General features: G+C 43.0%; 1 protein-coding gene across 1 annotated transcript in view; it reads right to left on the bottom strand.

Annotated features, from left to right (window-relative positions):
- The window catches only part of SLC5A2 (solute carrier family 5 member 2), a 520185-nt gene that overhangs the window by 323 nt on the left and 496655 nt on the right, over positions 1-23207 (bottom strand). Inside the window, exon 10 of the mRNA XM_053694827.1 lies at positions 19-85. Within this exon, the coding sequence (XP_053550802.1) occupies positions 19-85 (67 nt within the window). The remainder of the gene's footprint in view (positions 1-18; positions 86-23207) is intronic.

Raw genomic sequence — 23207 nt, 5'->3', positions numbered from 1 at the left:
GTGGTGATTTTTACTTACCTGGCTCTGTTTCTTTTTCTTCCCTTGGTTCCTGGTTGTGCCGGAGACTAAAGACTAAGCGATATAGCTTGAGTGAAAAAAAAAGATAGATATTAAGATTGTGTGCAAGACTCCCTGTCTCTACCTTTACCTGACAACTACCCTCTTAATTCTCTTTACCATTTAATTTTTCCCAAGCAGTTTAACTGCAGCTATCGTCTCGTGATCAAACCTCCAAACTAGTGAATACCTGCTTGTTGTTAGCTGTGGGAACCTGCAGCATTATAGAGTGACCTTGACGCTATGGGGTGATTCCCTCACAGTTATAAGTAGTATAGGGTTACTATCACTACTTCACTGAGGCAAGTACTTGACATAAATATGCCATGGGGATTCTGAGGAAAATAAGTGACATCATCAATTTGCAAGGTAAGTAATGTATGACGCTTCCTGACACAATGGGAGGGATCGACAAAAGGGGAAAGTCTCGGGATTTAAGGACTAGCACGGATTTTGGGAGATGTAATGTTTATCCGTTGATTTCTCATGTTTTATAGCTCTAACATAGATGGGTCAATTTACCTCTTGTGAAGCACTGACTAATTTAAAAATCTGCCTTGTTAGCTTTCACTAAGTGCTTTATTGCTTTATTATAGTCAGAGGCCGAGAAGTGTGACATGAAGAATTATTATTGGTTATTTGTAGAGCGCCAACAGATTCCGCATCGCTATAAACATAGGCGGAATACAAGGAAACAATTATAGGGATCAGATGGGTAGAGGGCCCTGCCAATAGTCGCACTTTATTAGTCAGCTCTAAAGAAACACATTTTCAAACAGCTGGACTCTTAGGCTTACATAGTAAGGGGGTTCAAAGGGAAAACAATGGAGTTAGGAAAGTTTAGTGTAGGTTGTATGCATCCCTGAATAGTAGAGTCTTTAGGGAGCGCTTGAAGCTGTTAAAACTAGGAGAGAGTCTTGTGGAGCGAGGCAGGGAGTTTCACAAGATGGGAGCCAGTCTGGAGAAGTCCTGTAAACGGGAATGTGAGGAAGTAACAGGAGAGTAGGAGGTCATGAGCAGAGAGAAGGGGACGGGAGGGAGAGTATCTGGAGACAAGATCTGAGATATAGGGGGGAGCAGTGCAGTTGAGGGCTTTGTATGTCAGAGTGAGAATTTTGTGTTTAATCCTGGAGGCAAGAGGAAGCCAGTGAAGGGATTGGCAGAGGGGTGCAGCAGATGAAGAGCGATGTGTAAGGAAGATGAGTCTGGCAGAGGCAGAATTGCAGTAATCAAGGCGGGAAAGGATGAGAGAGTGGATTAAAATCTTAGTTGTGTCTTGTGTAAGGAAGTGTCTAATTTTACTGATGTTTTTAAGGTGGAAGTGGCAGGCTTTAGCCAAGGACTGAATGTGAGGAGTGAAAGAAAGATCTGAGTCAAATGTGACCCCGAGACATTGGACATGCGGGGTAGGGGTAATAATGGAGTTGTCGACAGTTATAGAGAGATTGGGGGTGGAGATTTTGGAAGAAGGGGGGGAAATAAGGAGCTCAGTTTTGGAGAGATTTAGCTTGAGGTAGTGAGAGGACATCCAGGAAGAGATGTGAGAAAGACAGTTAGTGACACAGGTTAGCAAGGAAGGAGATAGGTTTGGTGCAGAGAAGTAGATTTGGGTGTCGTCGGCATCCAAATGATATTGGAACCCGTGGGACTTTATTAGGGAACCTAATGATGACGTGTTGATTGAGAAGAGAAGGGGACAGAGGACAGAGCCTTGCGGTACTCCGAAAGAAAGTGGTGACGGGGCAGAGAAGGCTACACTAAAGGTATGGTTTGACCGGTAGGAAGAGAACCACGAGAGAGCTGTGTCAAAAATTCCGAAGGATTGGTGGGTTTGGAGCAAAAGAGGGTGTTCAACAATATCAAAGGCTGTGGACAGATCAAGGAGGGGCCAGATTGTCGAGGACCGATGTAAGGGTGGAATTATAGTGACAGATAGGGCAGGAAAAGGAGAAGTAGCCTTTTGATTTTGCTGTAAGTAGGTCGTTGGTAACCTTAACGATTGCTGTCTGTGGAGTGATGGGGACGAAATTCAGATTGCAGTGGGTCAAGGAGGGAGTTTAAGGAAATGGGATAGGGGTGCATGTACTAGCTTTTTAAGAAGCTTTGAGGCAAGAGGGAGTAGGGAAATAGGGCCGTAGTTGAATGGGGAGGTTGGATCAAGAGGTTTTTTTTTTTTTTAAGAAAGGTGTGACCAGTGCATGTTTCAGAGATGAGGGAAATATACCGGTGCTGGGAGAGGGGTTGAAAATGTTTGTGAGTATAGGGGTAAGAGTAGAAGAGAGGGAGGGGAGCAGCTGTGAGGGGATAGGGTCAAGGTGACAGGAAGTGAGAGCGCAGTATAAGTGTAGAAACTTCTTCCTCAGTAACGGTAGAAAGAAAGAAATATATGGATATGTGGTTGATTGCGAGTGTTTGAGGGGGTGAGAGAATGGAAGTATGTTGAGAGCTGATTTCATTTCTGGTGGAGTTGATTTTGTTATTGAAGTGGCTGGCAAAGTCTTGAGCTGACAGAGAAGTTGTATGTGGGGGTGGGTGGAAAAGAGTATTGAAAGTGGAGAACAGACGTTTTGGGTTTGAAGAAAGATTAGAGATAAGAGTAGAGAAGTAGTGTTGCTTATGGAGATTAAGGGCAGAATAGTAGGAGTTCAGCTGATTTCCTTCATTACAAATTCATCTTGAACTCCGAGATTTTCTCCAGTGCCCCTCAGCAGTACGGGAACATCTGCGTAGATACCATGTCAGAGGAGTATGCCAGGGCTGGGGATGAGTGTGATTTCCGAGCTATGGTAAGAGGGGCCAGATTGTCAAGGACCGATGTAAGGGTGGAATTATAGTGGCAGATAGTGCAGGAAAAGGAGGAGATGGATGAGAGGAGAGGTTCAAGGGAATTAGCAAGCTGTTGCTGATCTAATGACATAATGCTTCCGTGAAGTTTGGTATAAAGAGTAGAAGGAGGGAGGGATGAGATGTTGCAAGTGAGATGTGGTCAGAAAGAGGAAAATGAGTTTGTGAAGTTTGAAAACAAACTTTATGCTTATACGATAACTGAATTTCCATCATGTTGGTAAGAGCCCATAAGTCATCACGTATGGGAATTCCCCCTCCTGACCAATAGAAGGAAGCAAAAACACCCCAACACATAAGGGCTTTAAATCCCCCCACTTCCCATGCTCCTCAGTCATACATATCGCCAACGACTGGTACATAGCAGTCCGCAAATCAGCTGCTGTTTTTCTGCAGAGCGGCAGAAAAAGAAAATCCCCAGTAAATGCAACAAGCTAGTAACCAGACCTCAGGATCTTAATGAAAACAGAACATAAGATAAAACATGGCCAGGGCACTCTGCTGAAAATATATATGTATACCTGATAAATTCATTTCTTTCATGGTGGTGAGAGTCCATGATCCATTACTACTGGGAATTACTCTTCCCTGCCACTAGGTGGAGCCAAAGATTCCCAAACCCCAAAAGCTCTATAAAGCCCCTGCCACCTTACTGGAAACTAGTCTGAGGTATAGCTAAATAAATAAGGTAGGGAAAGAAATAAGAGCAAAAAAATACTAGCTGGGAAAAAAAACACCAAAATAACCAGGTGGGGTCTCCTGGACTCTCACCACCATGATAGAAATTAATGTATCAGGTATGCATAAATTATGTTTTCTTTCATACGATCCATTACTCTTGGAAACTAATACCCAAGCTGTGGAGTCTGGGTAATAAGGGTGGGATAAAAAGAACATTTTTTTTTCACAGTGAAACTAAATTCACAACCCAAATAGAACCCAAAGAATAAACAGGGTAGATTTTCTTTTAATATGCAATTAAAATGACAAACAGCGAAGAACTAAATTAACCTGAGACAACTGCCTGTAGGACTTTCCTACCAAAGGCTGCCCCAGGAGAAGCAAAAACATCAAAATGGTAGAAATTTGTAAAAGTATGCAAAGAAGACCAAGTAGCTGCCTTGTAAATTTTGACAACAGAAGTCTCATTCTTAAAAGCCCAAGAAGTGGCAGCTGATCTAGTAGAATGAGCAATAATCCGTTTAGATGAAGACCTCCAAGAAAAAGCCTTATGGATCAAAAATGTCAACCAAGAGGCTAAAGAAACTTCAGCAGCTTTCTGCCCTTTCTTTAAAAACAGAAATCCCAAGTAGCATCTACATAATACTTCAAAGCTTTTACAACATCCAAGTTAAGAAGCCTCTCTGAAGAATTCTAGGGATTAGGACACAAAGAAGGGACAACAACCTTAGGTAAAACAAAAATCAGATTTGGTTCTTATCCTGATGAAAAATATAAGGAGAATCGCATGAAAGATCAGACAACTCAGAGACTCTTCTAGCAGAAAGTAGCTTAATATCCACCTTATGCATAAGCGCAAATGGAGGAGCATGCAAAACCTTCAATTCAAAACTTAGATTCCAATGAGGAGAAATTAGTTTAATAACAGGCTTAATTCTAGTAAAAACTGTGAAAGTCAGGAAGATTAGAAATCTTGTGGTACAAAACTGAAGGGTCTTTAAAAGAATTGGCAGGGAGCCTGGAAGAGGAGGAGTCTGGACGCAACTCTAGCAGCTCCTCACAACCCTGCGAGCTCCCATTAGGCGGAGGATTCGTGCCTTATCCCAGGTGATTGGGAGAACTTACTGCAGATGGGCCAAGAACGCTCATGGGCTCCGTAAGTGGAAACTATTCTCACTTGCTGTCAGAACAAAATTAAGGAAGCACAGCAGAAGCCACTGTCTTCGGTATAAAAGCGGATATACTCACTGGCAATCAGGCTGTCTCTCCCTCCCACTGATGCTGCGTGAGGGAGATTAACAGCTAGACTTCTGGTTCCGGTCACCGCTCTCTTGAATGCTGCTGGGATACAATAACCCTTGCTGGCTGTGGATGCAGCAACCTTTGGGTCCCCAGTGGAACTCTCCACGGGGAGATTAATGGCAAGATTTACTCCTCATGCTGGAGACCAACTGGTAACGGATGGGATATTGTCAGGAAAAAGGGACGACCTGTACCAAAGTATGACCTGGTAATCAGTCCATATCTTCACAATAATTCCTAAACGCTCTAGAAGGGACAGTTACTAAATTAAAGGGACACTAAACCCAAAAATGTTTTCTTCATGATTCAGGTAGAGAATACACAGTATACAGTAATAATTGAAATTTGTTTTCATGTTGCATTTGAGATGCCAAAATATTGTGTGCTGCTTTTTCTTCTTTTTTATTTTTGTCTTTGATCCGCATTGAAATTTCAAGATGCTGAAAATCTTGTTTATGTACAATGTTAATAAAAATTATATATATATATTTAAAAACAAAAACAGAATAAAGGAAAACAAGAATTGGCAGATAAAACCTTATCTAAACCATCCTGCAAAACTGCAAAATCCTAGGAATTCTAAACGAATGCCAGGAAAACCCATTAATCATACACCGAGAAATAAAGGCCTTCCAAACCTTGTGAAAAATGTGCTTAATCACAAGGCTTGCAGACCTGTATCAAAGTCTCAATAACAGAATCAGAAAAGGCTCTCTAAACATTCAATCTCTTTGCTATCAAGCTTAGAGACTTTAGATCCAGATAAAAAAAAATGGACCTTAGGACAGAAGGTCTGGACGTAGAGGAAAATGCCATGATCTGGATATCTGAACCAGGTCTGCATACCAAACTCTGCAAGGTCAAGTCGGAGCAGTCAGAATTACTGATGATTCCTCATGTCTTATCCTGGCAATAACTCTGGGTAGAAGAACCAGAGGAGGAAAAATATAGACTAGTCAAAATGACCATGGAGCTACCAGCACATCCATAAATGCACCTTAGGATCTCTGTACCTCACATAGTACCTGGGAAGTTTGCTGTTTAACCAAGCGGCCATCAGATCTATCTCTGGGAGGCCCAAAAGATCCACTATCTGATTGAAAACATCCAGATGGAGAGATTACTCTTCTGTATGCAAACTTAAGACTGAGAAAATCTGCTTCCCAGTTGTTCACTCATGGAATATGAACTGCAGAAATCAGACAATAATTGGCTTCTGCTTAGGAAAAATTTGAGACACTTCCTTCATGGCTAGGGAACTGCGAGTTCCCCACTAAGGATTGATGCAGACCACTCCTGTGCCATTGTCTGTTGAAATAGGAGTCTCATCTCTGTTTTTAGTCAGAGGGCAACTCTGAAGGGCTCTGAAAACTGCTTGGAATTCTAGAACATTTATTCGCAACCTCGCTTCTGAAGTAACCAAACACCTTGCGCATCCGAGACCCCCAGACTTCCCCCCAACCTGAAACTTACATTTATACAGACCACAGTCCAAATAGAACGAGCAAAAGAAGCCCCCTGCATAATAAGCTGGTGATTCAGCCACCAAGACAGGGACTGACTTGTTCTGCGATCTAGATAAATCTTTTGAGATAATTGAGTATAGTCCCTGCACAATTGCTAAAGCATACAAAGCTGAAGAGGCCTCATGTAAAATCGAGCATCCGATGTAGCAATCAGGAGACATAATCTCCATACAAAGAGCAACTGAGAAACCAGAGAACTCTTTAGAAAATCTATCTTTCAACCATGTTGTTGAAGAAACAGCAATAATCTGTTTGTGCGAGATTCTGCTAAATGTAAAGATGAAGCTTGAACCAAGATAACATCCAGTTAAGGAAACACTGCAGTACCCTGAGCTCTGATCACAGACAAAAGAGTACAGAGAAACTTCTGGGAGCTGTAGCCAGACCAAATGGTAAAGCAACAAACAAAGTGCAAACCTCAGAAACTGATAATGTTCCCTGAATAAGAACATGAAGAGAATCATTAAATCTATTGAGGACATAAACTGACCGTGCTGAACAAAAGGCAGAAAAGTCCGAATATTCTAACTCTGAGAAACTAGTTCTGAGCTTTTAGAACTAGAACTAGTCTGTTCATGTTCCTTTGAAAGTTATTTGAATCAAACCCCATCAACAATCACTCCCATAGAATCTAGATCCGAAACTAACTGGAAAAACATAATTTCACCACCATTAAATAAATGAATTTATCAGGTAGAGTCCATGTTCCATTACTCCTGGTGAATTATGCATCCCTGCCACTAGGAGGCAAAGATTCCCAAACCCCAAGAACTCTATAAAACCCCTCCCACCTCGATACGTGAAGTTGATTACATATCACTTGAAAAGCTTTACTATAGTTTTATGGGCAAACACGATTACTTTCTTAATGTTGTTTTCATCTGGGAACAAAAAACACTGACTAATTTGTTGGCTTCAATAGCCTTTATTGCATATTTTTCTGAATACATTTTGAATAGCAGATATAAATATTTCTATTATACCTTAGAAAATCTCACTATCGGGTCCCCCCCTCCTTCTCAATAATACCATCACCCTCTTTCTTATTCTTGTCTTTTTCTTTTATCTTCTCTTTTCTTTCTCCTTCCTGGAGAATTCTTATGTACTAGATGTTGCCAGTGATTGTCAATTATAAGGATTCAGGAAATGTCATCTCTTGCTGAATGAGCCTTCACAGGATTTTCTGAAACCTATTCAGTAACCCTGAGAAACTATATTTAGAACCCAGGTATCCTGAACAAACTAAAACCAAAGTAGTAATGTGCATCAATAAATAGAGTAATATAGTTATAACCCCAAACAAAAAGCTCTTGAAGCAAGGGAAATAAACTTAACCCCTCCAGAAGTAGCTCTTAAAAAAAACGTACTAAGTAAAAGTGTGCTGATCCGACATAAAAAAAAAAAAGAGGATAACGCACCAGGAGACCGTCAGATTCCACATCCGACATTCAGTGCACTAAGCAGAGAGAGTGCGCGTGTAATCCCCCGTAAAATAAAGGGAAAAACATGCCAAAACTAACCTGTGCACGAAAAAAACTCATTTATGTAAGAACTTACCTGATAAATTAATTTCTTTCATATTGGCAAGAGTCCATGAGCTAGTGACATATGGGATATAAAATCCTAACAGGAGGGGCAAAGTTTCCCAAACCTCAAAATACCTACAAATACACCACTCACCACACCCACAATTCAGTTTAATGAATAGCCAAGTAGTGGGGTGATAGAAAACGGAATAAAAAAGCAAACAAAAAAAAAGGAACTGGAAATATAATTGTGCTTTTATACAGAAAATCATAACCACCATAAAAAGGGTGGGTCTCATGGACTCTTGCCAATATGAAAGAAATTAATTTATCAGGTAAGTTCTCACATAAATTATGTTTTCTTTCATGTAATTGGCAAGAGTCCATGAGCTAGTGACGTATGGGATAGAAATACCCAAGATGTGGGAGACCACAGAAGAGTCACTAGAAAGGGAGGGATAAAATAAAAACAGCCATTTTCCGCTGAAAAAATTAAATCCACAAAAAAAAACTAAGTTTTTCTCATAAATTGAAAGAAAAAAACTTAAAACATTAGCAGAAGAATCAAACTGAAACAGCTGCCTGAAGAAATTTTCTACCAAAAACTGCTTCAGAAGAAGCAAATACATCAAAATGGTAAAATTTAGTAAATGTATGTGAAGAAGACCAAGTCGCTGCTTTTAAGAATCAAGCTTCAGTTGATCAGATTTGCAAAGCCCAAAAAGTGGAGACTAATCTAGTAGATTGAGCTGTGATCCTCTGAGGTGGGGACTGTCCCGCCTCCAAATAAGCTTTATGAATCAAAAGCTTCAACCAAGATGCCATAGAAATTGCAGAAGTTTTTTTACCTTTCCTCGAATCAGAGAAGACAACAAATAGACTAGAAGTCTTCCTGAAATCTTTAGTATCTTTAACATAATATTTCAAAGCTCTTACAACATCCAAAGAATGCAAAGATCTTTCAAGAGCATTCTTGGGATTAGGACACAAGGAAGGAACAACAATTTCCATACTAATGTTAGAATTCACAACTTTAGGAAGAAATTTAAACAAAGTCCGCAAAACAGCCTTATCCTGATGAAAAATCAGAAAAGGAGACTCACAAGAAAGAGCAGACAATACGTAAACTCTTCTATCCAAAAGAAACAACACTTTCCAAGAAAGTAGTTTAATATCCAAAGAATGCATAGGCTCAAAAGGAAAGTCTTCAAAACCAAATTAAGACTCCAAGGAGGAGAGATTGATTTAATAACAGGCTACGAACCAAAGCCTGAACAAAACAGTGAATATCAGGAAGCTTAGCAATCTTTCTATAAAATAAAACAGAAAGAGCAGAGATTTGTCCCTTCAAAGTACTTGCAGACAAACCTTTATCCAAACCATCCTGAAGAAACTGTAAAATTCTAGGAATTCTAAAAGAATGCCAGAAGAATTTATGAGAACACCATGAAATATAGGTCTTCCAAACTCGATAATAAATCTTCCATGAAACAGGCTTACGAGCCTGTAACATAGTATTAATCCCTGAGTCAGAGAAACCTCTATGATTAAGCACTAAGCGTTCAATTTCCATACCTTCAAATTTAACGAGATCCTGATGGAAAAACGACCCTTGAGACAGAAGGTCTGGTCTTAGAGGAAGTGGCCAAGGCTGGCAACTGGACATCCGTACAAGATCCACATACCAAAACCTGTGAGGCCATGCTGGTGCTATCGGAAACACATACGATTGTTCCATGATGATCTTGGAGATCACTCTTGGAAGAAGAACTAGAGGTGGAAATATATAAGTAGGTTGGTAAAACCAAGGAACTGCTAAAGCATCCACCATCTCCGCCTGAGGATCCCTGGACCTGGAAAGGTACCTGGGAAGTTTCTTGTTTAGATGAGAAGCCATCAGATCTATTTCTGGAAGACCCCACATCTGTACAATCTGAAAAAATACATCTGGATGGAGAGACCACTCCCCCCGGATGTAAGGTCTGATGGCTGAGATAATCCGCTTCTCAATTGTCTACACCTGGGATATGCACCACAGAAATTAGACAAGAGCTGGATTGTATGTATTGGGTACTTGTAAAGCGCGGCTAATCACCCATAAGGGTCTCAAGGCGCTGCTCATTTTATCGACCTCGGAAGGATGAAAGGCTGAGTGGACCTCGTCGGGGATTGAACCTCCAACCCTTGGGTTGCTTCAGAGCTCAGAAACAGTGCCTTAGCATGCTGAGCTATCTGTCCAGATTCTGCCCAAGAAAGTATCTAAGATACTTCTTTCATAGCTAGGGGACTGCGAGTCCCACCCTGATGATTGACATATGCCACAGTTGTGATATTGTCCGTCTGAAAACAAAATAATGGTTTTCTCTTCAACAGAGGCCAAACCTGAAGAGCCCTGAAAATAGTACAGAGTTCTAAAATATTGATTGGTAACCTCGCCTCTTGAGGTTTCCAAACCCCTTGTGCTGTCAGAGATCCCCAGACAGCTCCCCAACCTGAAAGACTTGCATCTGTTGTGATCACAGTCCAGGTAGGAAGAACAAAAGAGGCCCCTGAAATAAACGATGATGGTCTAACCACCAAGTCAGAGAGAGTTGAATGTTGGGATTTAAGTATATCAATTGTGATATCTGAGTATAATCCCTGCACCATTGATTCAGCATACAAAGCTGTAGAGGTCTCATGTGAAAACGAGCAAAGGGGATCGTGTCCGATGCTGCAGTCATGAGACCTAAAGCTTCCATACACATAGCCACTGAAGGGAATGATTGAGACTGAAGGTTTCGACAAGCTGAAACCAATTTAATTTGTCTCTTGTCTGTTAAGGACAGAGTCATGGATACTGTATCTATCTGGAAACCTAAAAAGGTGACCCTTGTCTGAGGAATCAAGAAACTCTTTGGTAAATTGATCCTCCAACCATGTCTTTGAAGAAACAACACTAGTTGATTTGTGTGAGATTTGGCTAAAATGTAAAGACTGAGCTAGTACCAAGATATTGTCCAAATAAGGAAACACTGCAATACCCTGTTCTCTGATTACAGATAGAAGGGCACGAGAACCTTCGAAAAGATCCTTGGAGCTGTTGCTAGGCCAAATGGAAGAGCAACAAATTGGTAATGGTTGTCTAGAAAAAAGAATATCAGAAACCGATAGTGGTCTGGATGAATCGGAATGTGAAGATATGCATCCTGTAAGTCTCTATTGTGGACATATAATGACCTTGCTGAACAAAAGGCAAAATAGTCCTCATAGTCACCATCTTGAAAGTTGGGACTCTTACAAAACGATTCAAAAACTTCAGATCCAGAACTGGCCTGAATTAATTTTCTTTTTTTGAGACAATGAATAGATTTGAATAAAACCCCAGACCCTGTTCCTGAAACTGAACTGGTATAATTACCCTTGAAAGCTCTAGATCTGAAACACACTTCAGAAAAGCCTGAGCCTTCACCAGATTTGCTGGAACGTGAGAGAGAATCTTCTCACAGGAGGTCTTACTCTGAATTGAGAGACAATACTCTGAATCCACTTATTTTGAACAGAATCTGCCCAAATGTCTTGGAATAATTTCAATCTGCCCCCCCACCAGCTGGACTGGATCGAGGGCCGCATCTTCATGCAGACTTGGGGGCTGGCTTTGGTTTCTTAAAAGGCTTGGATTTATTCCAACTTGAAGAACGTTTCCAATTTGAACCAGAGTCTTTAGGGGAAGGATTGGTTTTCTGTTCCTTGTTCTGTCGAAAAGAACAAAAAAGATTAGTAGCTTTAGATTTACCCTTAGATCTTTTATCCTGAGGCAAAAAAACTCCCTTCCCCCCAGTGATAGTTGAAATAATTGAATCCAACTGAGAACCAAACCTACCTACCTTGGAAAGAAAGAAATAGTAATCTAGACTTAGATACCATGTCAGCAATCCAAGATTTGAGCCATAAAGCTCTTCTAGCTAAAATAGCTAAAGACATAGATTTAACATCAATTTTGATGATATCAAAAATAGCATCACAGATAAAATGATTAGCATGTTGAAGCCAACGAACAATGCTAGACAAATCAGGATCTGTTTCCTGTTGCGCTTAGCTATCCAACCAAAAGGTTGATGCAGCCGCAACATCAGCCATAGAAATGGCAGGCCTGAGAATATAAAAAATATAGCTTGAAAAAGGGCTAAGTGTCTGCTCGAAAAGGTTGCTGATTTGGACCCTGTATGCACAATAAAGGTCGTTTTTGTTTATCACAAGCTGGAGAACTTTCTTTCTTATTGATCTTGTTGGGCTTGGTAAGCCCTCTCCGTGTCTTGTGAGTGGCGGGTGCTGTATTCCATTTGCTTGTTCCAGGCCTGAGAATATAGCCAGAATATAAATAAGCTTTCCTTAGAAAAGATTCAAGTTTCCTATCTAAAGGATCTTTAAAAGAAGTACTGTCTTCCATAGGAATAGTAGTACATTTAGCAAGAGTAGAGATAGCCCCATCAACTTTGGGGATTTTTTCCCAAAACTCTAATCTAGCTGCTCACAAAGGGTACAACCTTTTAAACCTAGAAGAAGGAATTGAAGAAGTACCAGGCTTAACCTATTCCTTAGCAATCACATCAGAAATAGCATCAGTGTTAGACCTGACAGCTTTTTGTCTCCCCTGTCTTTTTGCCTTCTGACCTCCTGGTTTTTGCTGGTTTATTGTCTCTGCACACTTTACCACTGCTAATCAGTGCTAAAGTGCAAGTGCCCCCTAGGTAAATTGTACTGTTGGTTTATCCATGATTGGCATATTTGATTTACTGGTAAGTCCCTATTAAAGTGCACTAGAGGTGCCCAGGGCCTGTAAATCAAATGCTACTAGTGGGCCTGCAGCACTGGTTGTGCCACCCACATAAGTAGCCCTGTAATCATGTCTCAGACCTGCCACCGCAGTGCCTGTATGTGCAGTTTTCAACTGCCAATTCGACTTGGCAAGTGTACCCACTTGCCAGGCCTAAACCTTCCCTTGTCTTACATGTAAGACACCCCTAGGTAGCCCCATGGGCAGGGTGCAGTGTATGGTTAAGGTAGGACATATAGTAATATGGTTTATGTGTCCAAACAGTGAAATACTGCCAAATTCGGTTTTCACTGTTGCAAGACATATCTCTCTCATAGGTTAACATGGGGGCTACCTTTATAAATTATTAAAGCGGAGATTCCCTTTGAGAGCAGATGGACAGGTGGAGTTTGGGGTCCCTGAGCTCACAATTTAAAAATACATCTTTTAGTAAAGTTGGTTTTAAGATTGTGTGTTCGAAAATGCCACTTTTAGAAAGTGAGCATTTTCTTGCTTAAACCATTCTGTGACTCTGCCTTGTTTGTGGATTCCCTGTCTGGGTCAGTTTGACAGTTGGGCTGTTTGCACCTCTCACTAGACAGTGACACAAAGGGAGCTGGGATGTAGCCCGCTTTTCCTGATGAGCCATCTCTGCTAGGAGGGAGGGGAGGAGTGGTCATTCACACCTGAAAGGACTGTGCCTGCCCTCACACAATGCAGACTCCAACCCCCTGGTGTGTGCCTGAGGCCTTGCCTGAGCAAGGCAGGATTTCACAAGCAAGTGACAGTCTTCTTTGAAGTAAACCTACTTCAAAGGCCAAAATGGGTATAAGAAGAGCACCCAAAACTACAGACTTTGGAATCTTTCTAGGATCTTGCTGGACTTACGAGGAACCTCTGCAAGGAGAAGAGCTAAAGAGCTGGAGGAGTACTGTCCCTTTGCTGTTTTGCTTTGCTGGACTGGCCTGTAGTTGCTGCTTCTGCCTGAAAAGAGTGCAAAGGGTAAACTTTGCTGTGTGTCCTGCTTGAGAATGTTCTCCAAAGGCTTGGAGTAGAGCTTGCCTCCTGTTGGAAGTCTCAGGGACACCAAAAACTTCAGTTTCCTCGACCTGCAGCACTGGGAACTGTGTGTTTTGTGCTGTTCAAGAGGAGAAATCACTGCACCGACGCCGCTGGCCTGCACCGTGACCTGTCAACGCCACACGGAGCCGCATTGCCCCGCTTTGCACCGCGACCCTGGTCTCACCGACGCCATCATCGGACGACTTCACAGAGCCGCTGCTCGCACCGCGACCTGTGGGCCCCCCACTCTGGCATTGCCTGCTCAAACCGCAGCCTGGGCATCCCTGACGACGTTGCTCCTGCTGACACCAGCGCCGCTGCCTGCACCGTGGCCTGTGGACATCACTCGTGAGGTATACAAAGCACCGTCCCGCCCCGCAGCTCCGGCCCACCGACGCCAGCACCATCGACTCCAGTGTCGTCACCAGGCATCCCTGCCTGCACCGTGACCTGTGGACACCGCACGTTGCACCGCCCCGCTTCACACCGCAGCCCTGGTCTCACGACGCCGCTGGACGCTGTCACCGAGCCGCTGCCTGCACCATAACCTGTGGGCACCGCACATCGCATCGTCCCACTTCGCACCGCAGCCCCGACGCCGGCGCACCTGACTTCATCAGCCCGGAGTCCAATCCACAACGCATATGAATGCCAAGGGCCTGACGACTCCTGCACCAACTCCGGAAGCGACGCCGCTCTCCGGAGCTCACCGCAAGGATCACGACGCCCTGCAAATCCAAGGTACTGTTTGCGGGTCTTCCCGACACCGTAGCTGGCCCGCGACACCGCTGCCGGCCTAAACTGTTGGTTTTGTGTATCACAACGCCGTGATAGCCCCAGGTGGAGCTATCGACTGCAAGGAACTGAGTTTTTGAATACATCTTGCAGCATTCATATTTTTATTACTGTATGCTGGATTTTTATCGTATTTGGTCTTATTTTAAATAGTTAAATATTGGCTATTTTTTTCTAAAACTGGTGTGGCGCCCTTTTGTAGTGTTTTCATTGTGTTACTGTGTGTTATGTGCAAATGCTTTACACATTGCTTCTGAGATAAGCCTGCTGCTCGTGCCAAGCTACCAAGGGGGTGAGCAGGGGTTATCTGAGCGGGTATCTCCCTTATCCTAACTAGAGTGAGGGTCCCAACACATACAGATTTCTATTTTTGTTTTTCTCTTTGACCTATTTTTGAGGCCTCACCAAGAAGGATGAGCTACAAAAGGCGCTGAGGGCCTGGGTAGCCGCCAGAGCTGCCAGTGGGCAGGCTGAGGATCAAATGGAAAGTCTGCTGACACAAATCCTAGGGAAGATGTACTAAGGGTGCAGGAGCTGCTAGGGGGGGAGGTACCCCCTGGTTCAGGCAGCAGTGGTGGTTCTAAGAGCCTGACTCCAGAGGAGCTGGAGGACAGGAGGGAAGCCAGGAGACACCAGATTGAGTTGGAGAGATTGAAAATGGAGGAGAAGAAAATGCTCTTGGAGCATGAGCTTAAAGTAAAAGAGCTGGATGTGAGGAGTAGGTCCAGCCAGGATGGTGGCAGCAATTCCTCAGTGCAGTCAGACACAATTGTGCACATTCCTAAAAACGTAGGGAGAGAGTACAAGAAGGGAGATGACATACAGAGATGGTTTCAGGGATGAATGGGGTCCCTGAGAAGAATTGGGGGGCAGGATTGTGGAACCACTTCACAGAGGAGGGGAGGGGCACTTTGCTAGCTTTGGGCAAGGGGTACAACCTCACCTACACTGACATGAAGGAGGCCCTTCTCACTCTGTATGGTCTCACTCCTGACAAGTACAGGGATCAGTTTAGGCAAAGTAAGAAAACTGAGTCCCAGACCTGGTTAGAATGTGTAGATTCGTTTTGCAGAGCACTTGATGGTTGGGTAAAGGGCAGCAATGTGACAGATTTTCAGGGGCTGTACAACTTAATTGCATTAGAGCACTTGTCTAGTCTATGTTTTTCAGAGCTGCGCCAGCACTTAACTGATAGTAGGCTGACTGACCCCAGGAAGCTTGCTATTGAGGCGGACCACTGGGTGAGTACCAGAGTCCACAAAATGTATATGGGGGAGATTCTGCCAAAGGTGGGCAGGGTTCCCAGCAGCAGAGTGGGGGGGACAAGGGTAAACCAAAGGAGTCTTCCAAAGGGCCCCAATCTAGTAACCCGGGTAGGAAATCCCACACCCCAGGAGATAAGAAACCATGGGCCTCTGCAGGAAAGCCTGCAGAGGCAGGGCACCGTAAGTGCTTTGCTTGTAACTAGGAGGGTCACATGAAGGGAGATCCCAAGTGGACACCACCACCCAGCGGTGGGCAGACCAAGGGGTTGGCCAGTGTAGCGCTTGGGGAGGAGGTGATCCAAGGGGAGGTGGGGATCCCACAGAAATGACCCTTGTCTCACTAGGGGACGGTGAGATGGTCCAGGGAAACCTAATGCCTGATAACACTAAAAAATACAGACAGTGGGTGACCATCAATGGGCAGAGGGTATTGGCTCTCAGAGGTACTGGAGCCAGTGTGACCACGGTCCGGTGTCACCTGGTGTCTGAAGAGCACATAGTCCCTGGTGTATTCCACCAAGTAGTTGCAGTGGACAGCTCAGAGCGCCGATGTAAGGTGGAGCAGGTTCCCTTTGAGTGGGGAGGGGTCTCAGGTTCCTTGAGGGTAGCTGTGAGTCCCACCATGCCAGATGACTGTCTGCTGGGCAACGACCTGGAGACTTCTGCCTGGAAGGAGGAGGAGCTCAGGTCGCACTTGGGGATGTTAGGGTTGCCAGAGTGGGCATGCGTGACCACTCGGTCCATGGCAGTCAATCAGGGTGATTAGACGGACCTGGAGCCTGAAACAGTGGCCCAGGTGACTGCCACGAGCAAGGGGTGTGGGAAAACCGCCCCAGAGGTTCCCACGGTCCGGGAAGAGGCTGACCTTGAGGGGGAAGCCCCGGCACCTACCGGGGAGCAAGTGGCTGAACTGGGAGACCTACTTGAGCTGATCCAATGGCAGCAAGAGGGGGGTCCCACCAGGGAGGAGTTCTGCGCAGAGCAGAAGGTGTGCCCTACTCTCCTGGGTCTTAGGCAGCAGGCCGAAGACCAGGCAGCTGGCGCTGAGCCCAAAGGTCACCTGATTTACTGGGAGAATGATCTCCTGTACAGCGAGAATAAGGTTGCTGAACCTGGGGCAGCCTGTGTGCTGGTGGTACCCCAGCGCTTCAGAGCCTTCCTACTGGGTTTGGCTCATTATGTGCCTCTGGCAGGACATTTGGGGCAAGGCAAGACCTTTGACCGGCTTGTCACCCACTTTCATTGGCCCCAGATGAGAAAACATTCTGATGCATTCTGCAGATCCTGTCAGACTTGCCAAGAAATTGGCAAAAGTGGAGGGAAGGGTAAGGCCCCTCTCCAACCCTTTCCTGTCGTGAGCACACCTTTTGAGTGGGTGGGCATTGACATAGTAGGGCCTCTGGACCCCAAGACAGCCCTAGGCAACAGGTTCATCCTGGTCTTGGTGGACCATGCCACCCAGTACCCGGAAGCTATCCCGCTGAGGACAGTGACCGCGCCCGTTGTGGCCAGGGCACTGATGGGGATCTTTACCCGAGTGGGTTTCCCCAAGGAGGTGGTATCTGACCGGGGTACCAATTTTATTTCCATGTATATAAAAGCCATGTGGAAGGAATGTGGAGTGAACTACAAATTCACCACTCCTTACCACCCCCAAAGTAACGAGTTGGTTGAGAGATTCAAGCGAACTCTGAAAGGCATGATTGGGGGTCTCTCAGACTCCATGAGGCGTAAGTGGTACGTCCTCTTACCCTGCCTTCTCTTTGCCTACCGGAAAGTACCACAGAAGGGGGTGGGCTTTAGCCCCTTTGAACTGTTGTATGGGCCACCGGTCAGAGGACCTTTGAGTCTGGTGAAGGAGGGCTGGGAGCAAGCTCCTAGGAAGCCACCCCAGGATGTATTTAGTTACATGCTGGCCTTCCGGATCCAGACCGCCCACTTCCGGAAGCCTGCGCAAGAGAACCTTGAGGCGAGCCAGGAGGACATGAAACGCTGGTATGACCAGATTACCACTCTGGTTGAGTTTTAGCCTGGCCAAAAAGTGTGGGTCATGGCCCCCGTAGAGCCTTGTGCTCTGCAGGACAGGTGGTCAGGGCCATTTGAGGTGAAGGAGCGCAAGAGTGACCTTACCTACTTGGTGGACTTGCAGACTCCTGGGAACCCCTTGAGGGTCCTACATGTAAACTGCCTCAAACCCCACTTCGAGAGGTCAGAGTTAACCATGCTTCTGGCTACAGATGATGGGACGGAAGAGGAGAGTGAACCTCTTCCTGACCTCCTGTCTGCCAAGGAGCAGGATGGGTCAGTAGAAGGTGTGGTCCTCTCCCCTTCTCTGACTCTAGAACAACGGAGTGAGTGTCACCAGTTACTGGAACACTTTGCAACTCTGTTCTCACTCGCTCCAGGGGTCACCCATCTATGCATGCATGATGTGGACACTGGAGACAGCTTGCCTGTGAAAAACAAGGTTTACAGGTTGGCTGACAGAGTGAAGACCAGCATCAAGAAGGAGGTTTCCAAGATGTTGGCTCTAGGGGTGATTGAGCGCTCCAGCAGCCCTTGGTCCAGCCCAGTGGTTCTGGTACCCAAGCCTGCTGCACCTGGTGCCACACCAGAACTTCGGTTCTGTGTGGACTACCGGGGGCTCAATACTGTCACCAAAACAGATGCCAAGGGGCAGCCAAGTTCCTCAGCACGTTTGACTTAACGTCGGGGTACTGGCAGATTGCCTTAACTAAGGGGGCCAAGGAGAGGTCAGCGTTCTCAACACCAGAGGGGCACTTCCAGTTCCGTGTCATACCCTTCGGGTTGAAGAACGCCCCTGCCACCTTCCAGAGGTTGGTCAATAAGGTCCTGGCTGGGCTTGAAAACTTCAGTGCCGCTTACCTTGACGACATTGCTGTTTTCAGCTTCAGTTGGGAGGACCACCTGCACCACCTCTGGGAAGTGTTGAAGGCACTGCAAGTCACAGGTCTTACTATCAAGGCCAGTAAGTGCCAGATAGGGCAGGGGTCAGTGGTGTACTTAGGACACCAGGTAGGGAGTGGCTGGGTGGCACCCCTACAACCCAAAGTTGATGCCATTCGGGCTTGGGCACCCCCCCAAGACCCAGACAAAGGTGAGAGCCGCCTTAGGCCTCACTGGGTACTATAGTAGTACAAACACAAAGGAAACTGGATATAAAGAATACCAAGGTTCCCAAAGTATGCACTTCTAGCACTCTGGGCCCTGAACTAGAGGGCGGAATACCCCAACAGGATTGATAAAATATAACCTTTATTGTAGAAATTAAAAAAACCTAAATAGGTTATTACACGTACAATTTAAAATACACTCCAGTACCAAGATCAGTGTAGTAAATATTAGGTAAGATCACTGAAAAGTTATTATTAGGCCTGTATAATATCACAGTGATGAGTGATCTAAAATGTGACCAGTAATACTCGCTAGTTTATGTTTATTCAGTAGCTTGCTGCAAACAAGCCAGGACAAAATATGTAGTCAGGGTAAATAATGATCTGAAAACCAGTATCAATGTGATAAGCTTGAATAATTAATTCTCAGGCTCAAGATTGTAAATGATATGTATATATCTGTTAGAGTGGTTACTAAATGATATTGGTGAGTCCAATGTAACTTTGGTTAATATACATATTAATAGTGAGCTGAACAGTATGTTAAGTCAGTTTATATTTATGCCTGTATCTGAGCATCTATTGAATCAGAAGGTATTAAGTATGCCAATATTGTATCAATGCTCACGTGCTATTTGACAGCAATAATCACGCTGTCAGTTTAAAACTGCTCTTTTATGAATAGGGACAAAGGATTGTGTTAGCTCATAGCAGTCACATTAATTATTAATAAAGCATATTCTATGGTACGGCTGTTAATTAGACACCCAGAATACTGTGTATAATTAAATAACGCAGGAATGAATAGTTTATGATACAATATATGTGACTATGGTTAACAGTATTTATTTGATCACAATATTTATTTACTATTCATTCAAGGATTGTATCCATTTATTGAAAAAGAGTCTAAATTCAACCTTGACTGTGTGTACGGTAATTAGATTCGTTAATCTATCTAGCTAGTGCCACGAAAATCACGAGGTTTACTTAAACTAACATTCAAACAATTATTACCATTATTTGGCATATATATTCATTTCTAGCCTCAGTTATAGGATTGAGTTGAGTTTGGCGTAACACGAGCCGTATTCGATTAGTGTCTAGCAGCTTATTAGTACAGCTAATATTTCAAGTATAGAAAATATTTACAGATTTACTAGGTTCTTATAACTTGGCTAATAAAGAAATTGTGGTAGTACTATAGACTAAGTCTGGCACAACCCAGGTTAACAGTAAAATTACTGATATTTAGTGAGTTCTTCCCTACTTCCATTAATATAAGGGTATAATACTCATATGGTCAATAGCTGGTTAATTCTATCACAGTTATAGCTTCACAGTTTGTACTATCTAACATAACCCAAGTAATGTGTAAGTAGGTATCGCTCACTTTACGGCGCTATACACCGTCTGATATTCAATATCTGTAATTATTGAAATACATCTGGCACAACCCAGACTGAAAGTTGATTTAGTAATAATATATTCGATAGCACTGCTTATATTGTTGGTACAATTTAAACGATGTCTGGCACAACCCAGATTGAATTTCTAATTAATCGTTCACAAAGAATCAGTGTGACAAGTGCTGCAGATCTCCCGCAGTTTAGCACTCATTCAGTCATTCTTTCATTCATTTGACATACTTGTTGATATATATAAGAACTATGTTAACGGTTAGGCTAAGTCTGGCACAACCCAGGCTGTATATTCTTTAATGTTACCAGTTAAATACTGTAATTAGTGATCCAAAATGAATCAATACAGCAAGTGCTGTGCTTCACAGGCTGTTCAACATTCATACATAAGTTCTACAGTTAGTCAAACAATACTATTGAATGAATTCTGTTAGTAGTTCAGTTAGTTAGGCACAAACTAAGCTATGTTAAAGTTAGATGCTAGAATGGCAGCTCGGTGTAGCTATACAGATCATTGTTACAATGTGAACCATGTTCACTCATCTGAAAAGACCCTGACAGTCTAGTGATTGCGTTAGTATTATAAGTGCTCCTAGCGGCACATAGATACAGGGTACTGGGCAATTAAGATAAACACAAAAGATAGAGTGTGAACTCGTTCAACACTCTCCCCTGACGCGTTTCGCCCGATAGGGCTTTATCAAAGGGTGAAACGCGTCAGGGGAGAGTGTTGAACGAGTTCACACTCTATCTTTTGTGTTTATCTTAATTGCCCAGTACCCTGTATCTATGTGCCGCTAGGAGCACTTCTAATACTAACGCAATCACTAGACTGTCAGGGTCTTTTCAGATGAGTGAACATGGTTCACATTGTAACAATGATCTGTATAGCTACACCGAGCTGCCATTCTAGCATCTAACTCTAACATAGCTTAGTTTGTGCCTAACTAACTGAACTACTAACAGAATTCATTCAATAGTATTGTTTGACTAACTGTAGAACTTATGTATGAATGTTGAACAGCCTGTGAAGCACAGCACTTGCTGTATTGATTCATTTTGGATCACTAATTACAGTATTTAACTGGTAACATTAAAGAATATACAGCCTGGGTTGTGCCAGACTTAGCCTAACCGTTAACATAGTTCTTATATATATCAACAAGTATGTCAAATGAATGAAAGAATGACTGAATGAGTGCTAAACTGCGGGAGATCTGCAGCACTTGTCACACTGATTCTTTATGAACGATTAATTAGAAATTCAATCTGGGTTGTGCCAGACATAGTTTAAAGTGTACCAACAATATAAGCAGTGCTATCGAACATATTATTACTAAATCAACTTTGAGTCTGGGTTGTGCCAGATTTATTTCAATAATTACAGATATTGAATACCAGACGGCGTATAGCGCCGTAAAGTGAGCGATACCTACTTACACACTACTTGGGTTATGTTAGATAGTACAAACTGTGAAGCTATAACTGTGATAGAATTAACCAGCTATTGACCATATGAGTATTATACCCTTATATTAATGGAAGTAGGGAAGAACTCACTAAATATCAGTAATTTTACTGTTAACCTGGGTTGTGCCAGACTTAGTCTATAGTACTACCACAATTTCTTTATTAGCCAAGTTATAAGAACCTAGTAAATCTGTAAATATTTTCTATACTTGTAATATTAGCTGTACTAATAAGCTGCTAGACACTAATCGAATACGGCTCGTGTTACGCCAAACTCAACTCAATCCTATAACTGAGGCTAGAAATGAATATATATGCCAAATAATGGTAATAATTGTTTGAATGTTCGTTTAAGTAAACCTCGTGATTTTCGTGGCACTAGCTAGATAGATTAACGAATCTAATTACTGTACACACAGTCAAGGTTGAATTTAGACTCTTTTCAATAAATGGATACAATCCTTGAATGAATAGTAAATAAATATCGTGATCAAATAAATACTGTTAACCATAGTCACATATATTGTATCATAAACTATTCATTCCTGCGTTATTTAATTATACACAGTATTCTGGGTGTCTAATTAACAGCCGTACCATAGAATATGCTTTATTAATAATTAATGTGACTGCTATGAGCTAACACAATCCTTTGTCCCTATTCATAAAAGAGCAGTTTTAAACTGACAGCGTGATTATTGCTGTCAAATAGCACGTGAGCATTGATACAATATTGGCATACTTAATACCTTCTGATTCAATAGATGCTCAGATACAGGCATAAATATAAACTGACTTAACATACTGTTCAGCTCACTATTAATATGTATATTAACCAAAGTTACATTGGACTCACCAATATCATTTAGTAACCACTCTAACAGATATATACATATCATTTACAATCTTGAGCCTGAGAATTAATTATTCAAGCTTATCACATTGATACTGGTTTTCAGATCATTATTTACCCTGACTACATATTTTGTCCTGGCTTGTTTGCAGCAAGCTACTGAATAAACATAAACTAGCGAGTATTACTGGTCACATTTTAGATCACTCATCACTGTGATATTATACAGGCCTAATTATAACTTTCAGTGATCTTACCTAATATTTACTACACTGATCTTGGTACTGGAGTGTATTTTAAATTGTACGTGTAATAACATATTTTGGTTTTTTTAATTTCTATAATAAAGGTTATATTTTATCAATCCTGTTGGGGTATTCCGCCCTCTAGTTCAGGGCCCAGAGTGCTAGAAGTGCATACTTTGGGAACCTTGGTATTCTTTATATCCAGTTTCCTTTGTGTTTGGATTAATATTT

The sequence above is a fragment of the Bombina bombina genome, chromosome 11 (genome assembly GCF_027579735.1).
Source record: "Bombina bombina isolate aBomBom1 chromosome 11, aBomBom1.pri, whole genome shotgun sequence".
Classification (NCBI taxonomy): domain Eukaryota; kingdom Metazoa; phylum Chordata; class Amphibia; order Anura; family Bombinatoridae; genus Bombina; species Bombina bombina.
This window is presented reverse-complemented; position numbering and strand designations above follow the sequence as displayed.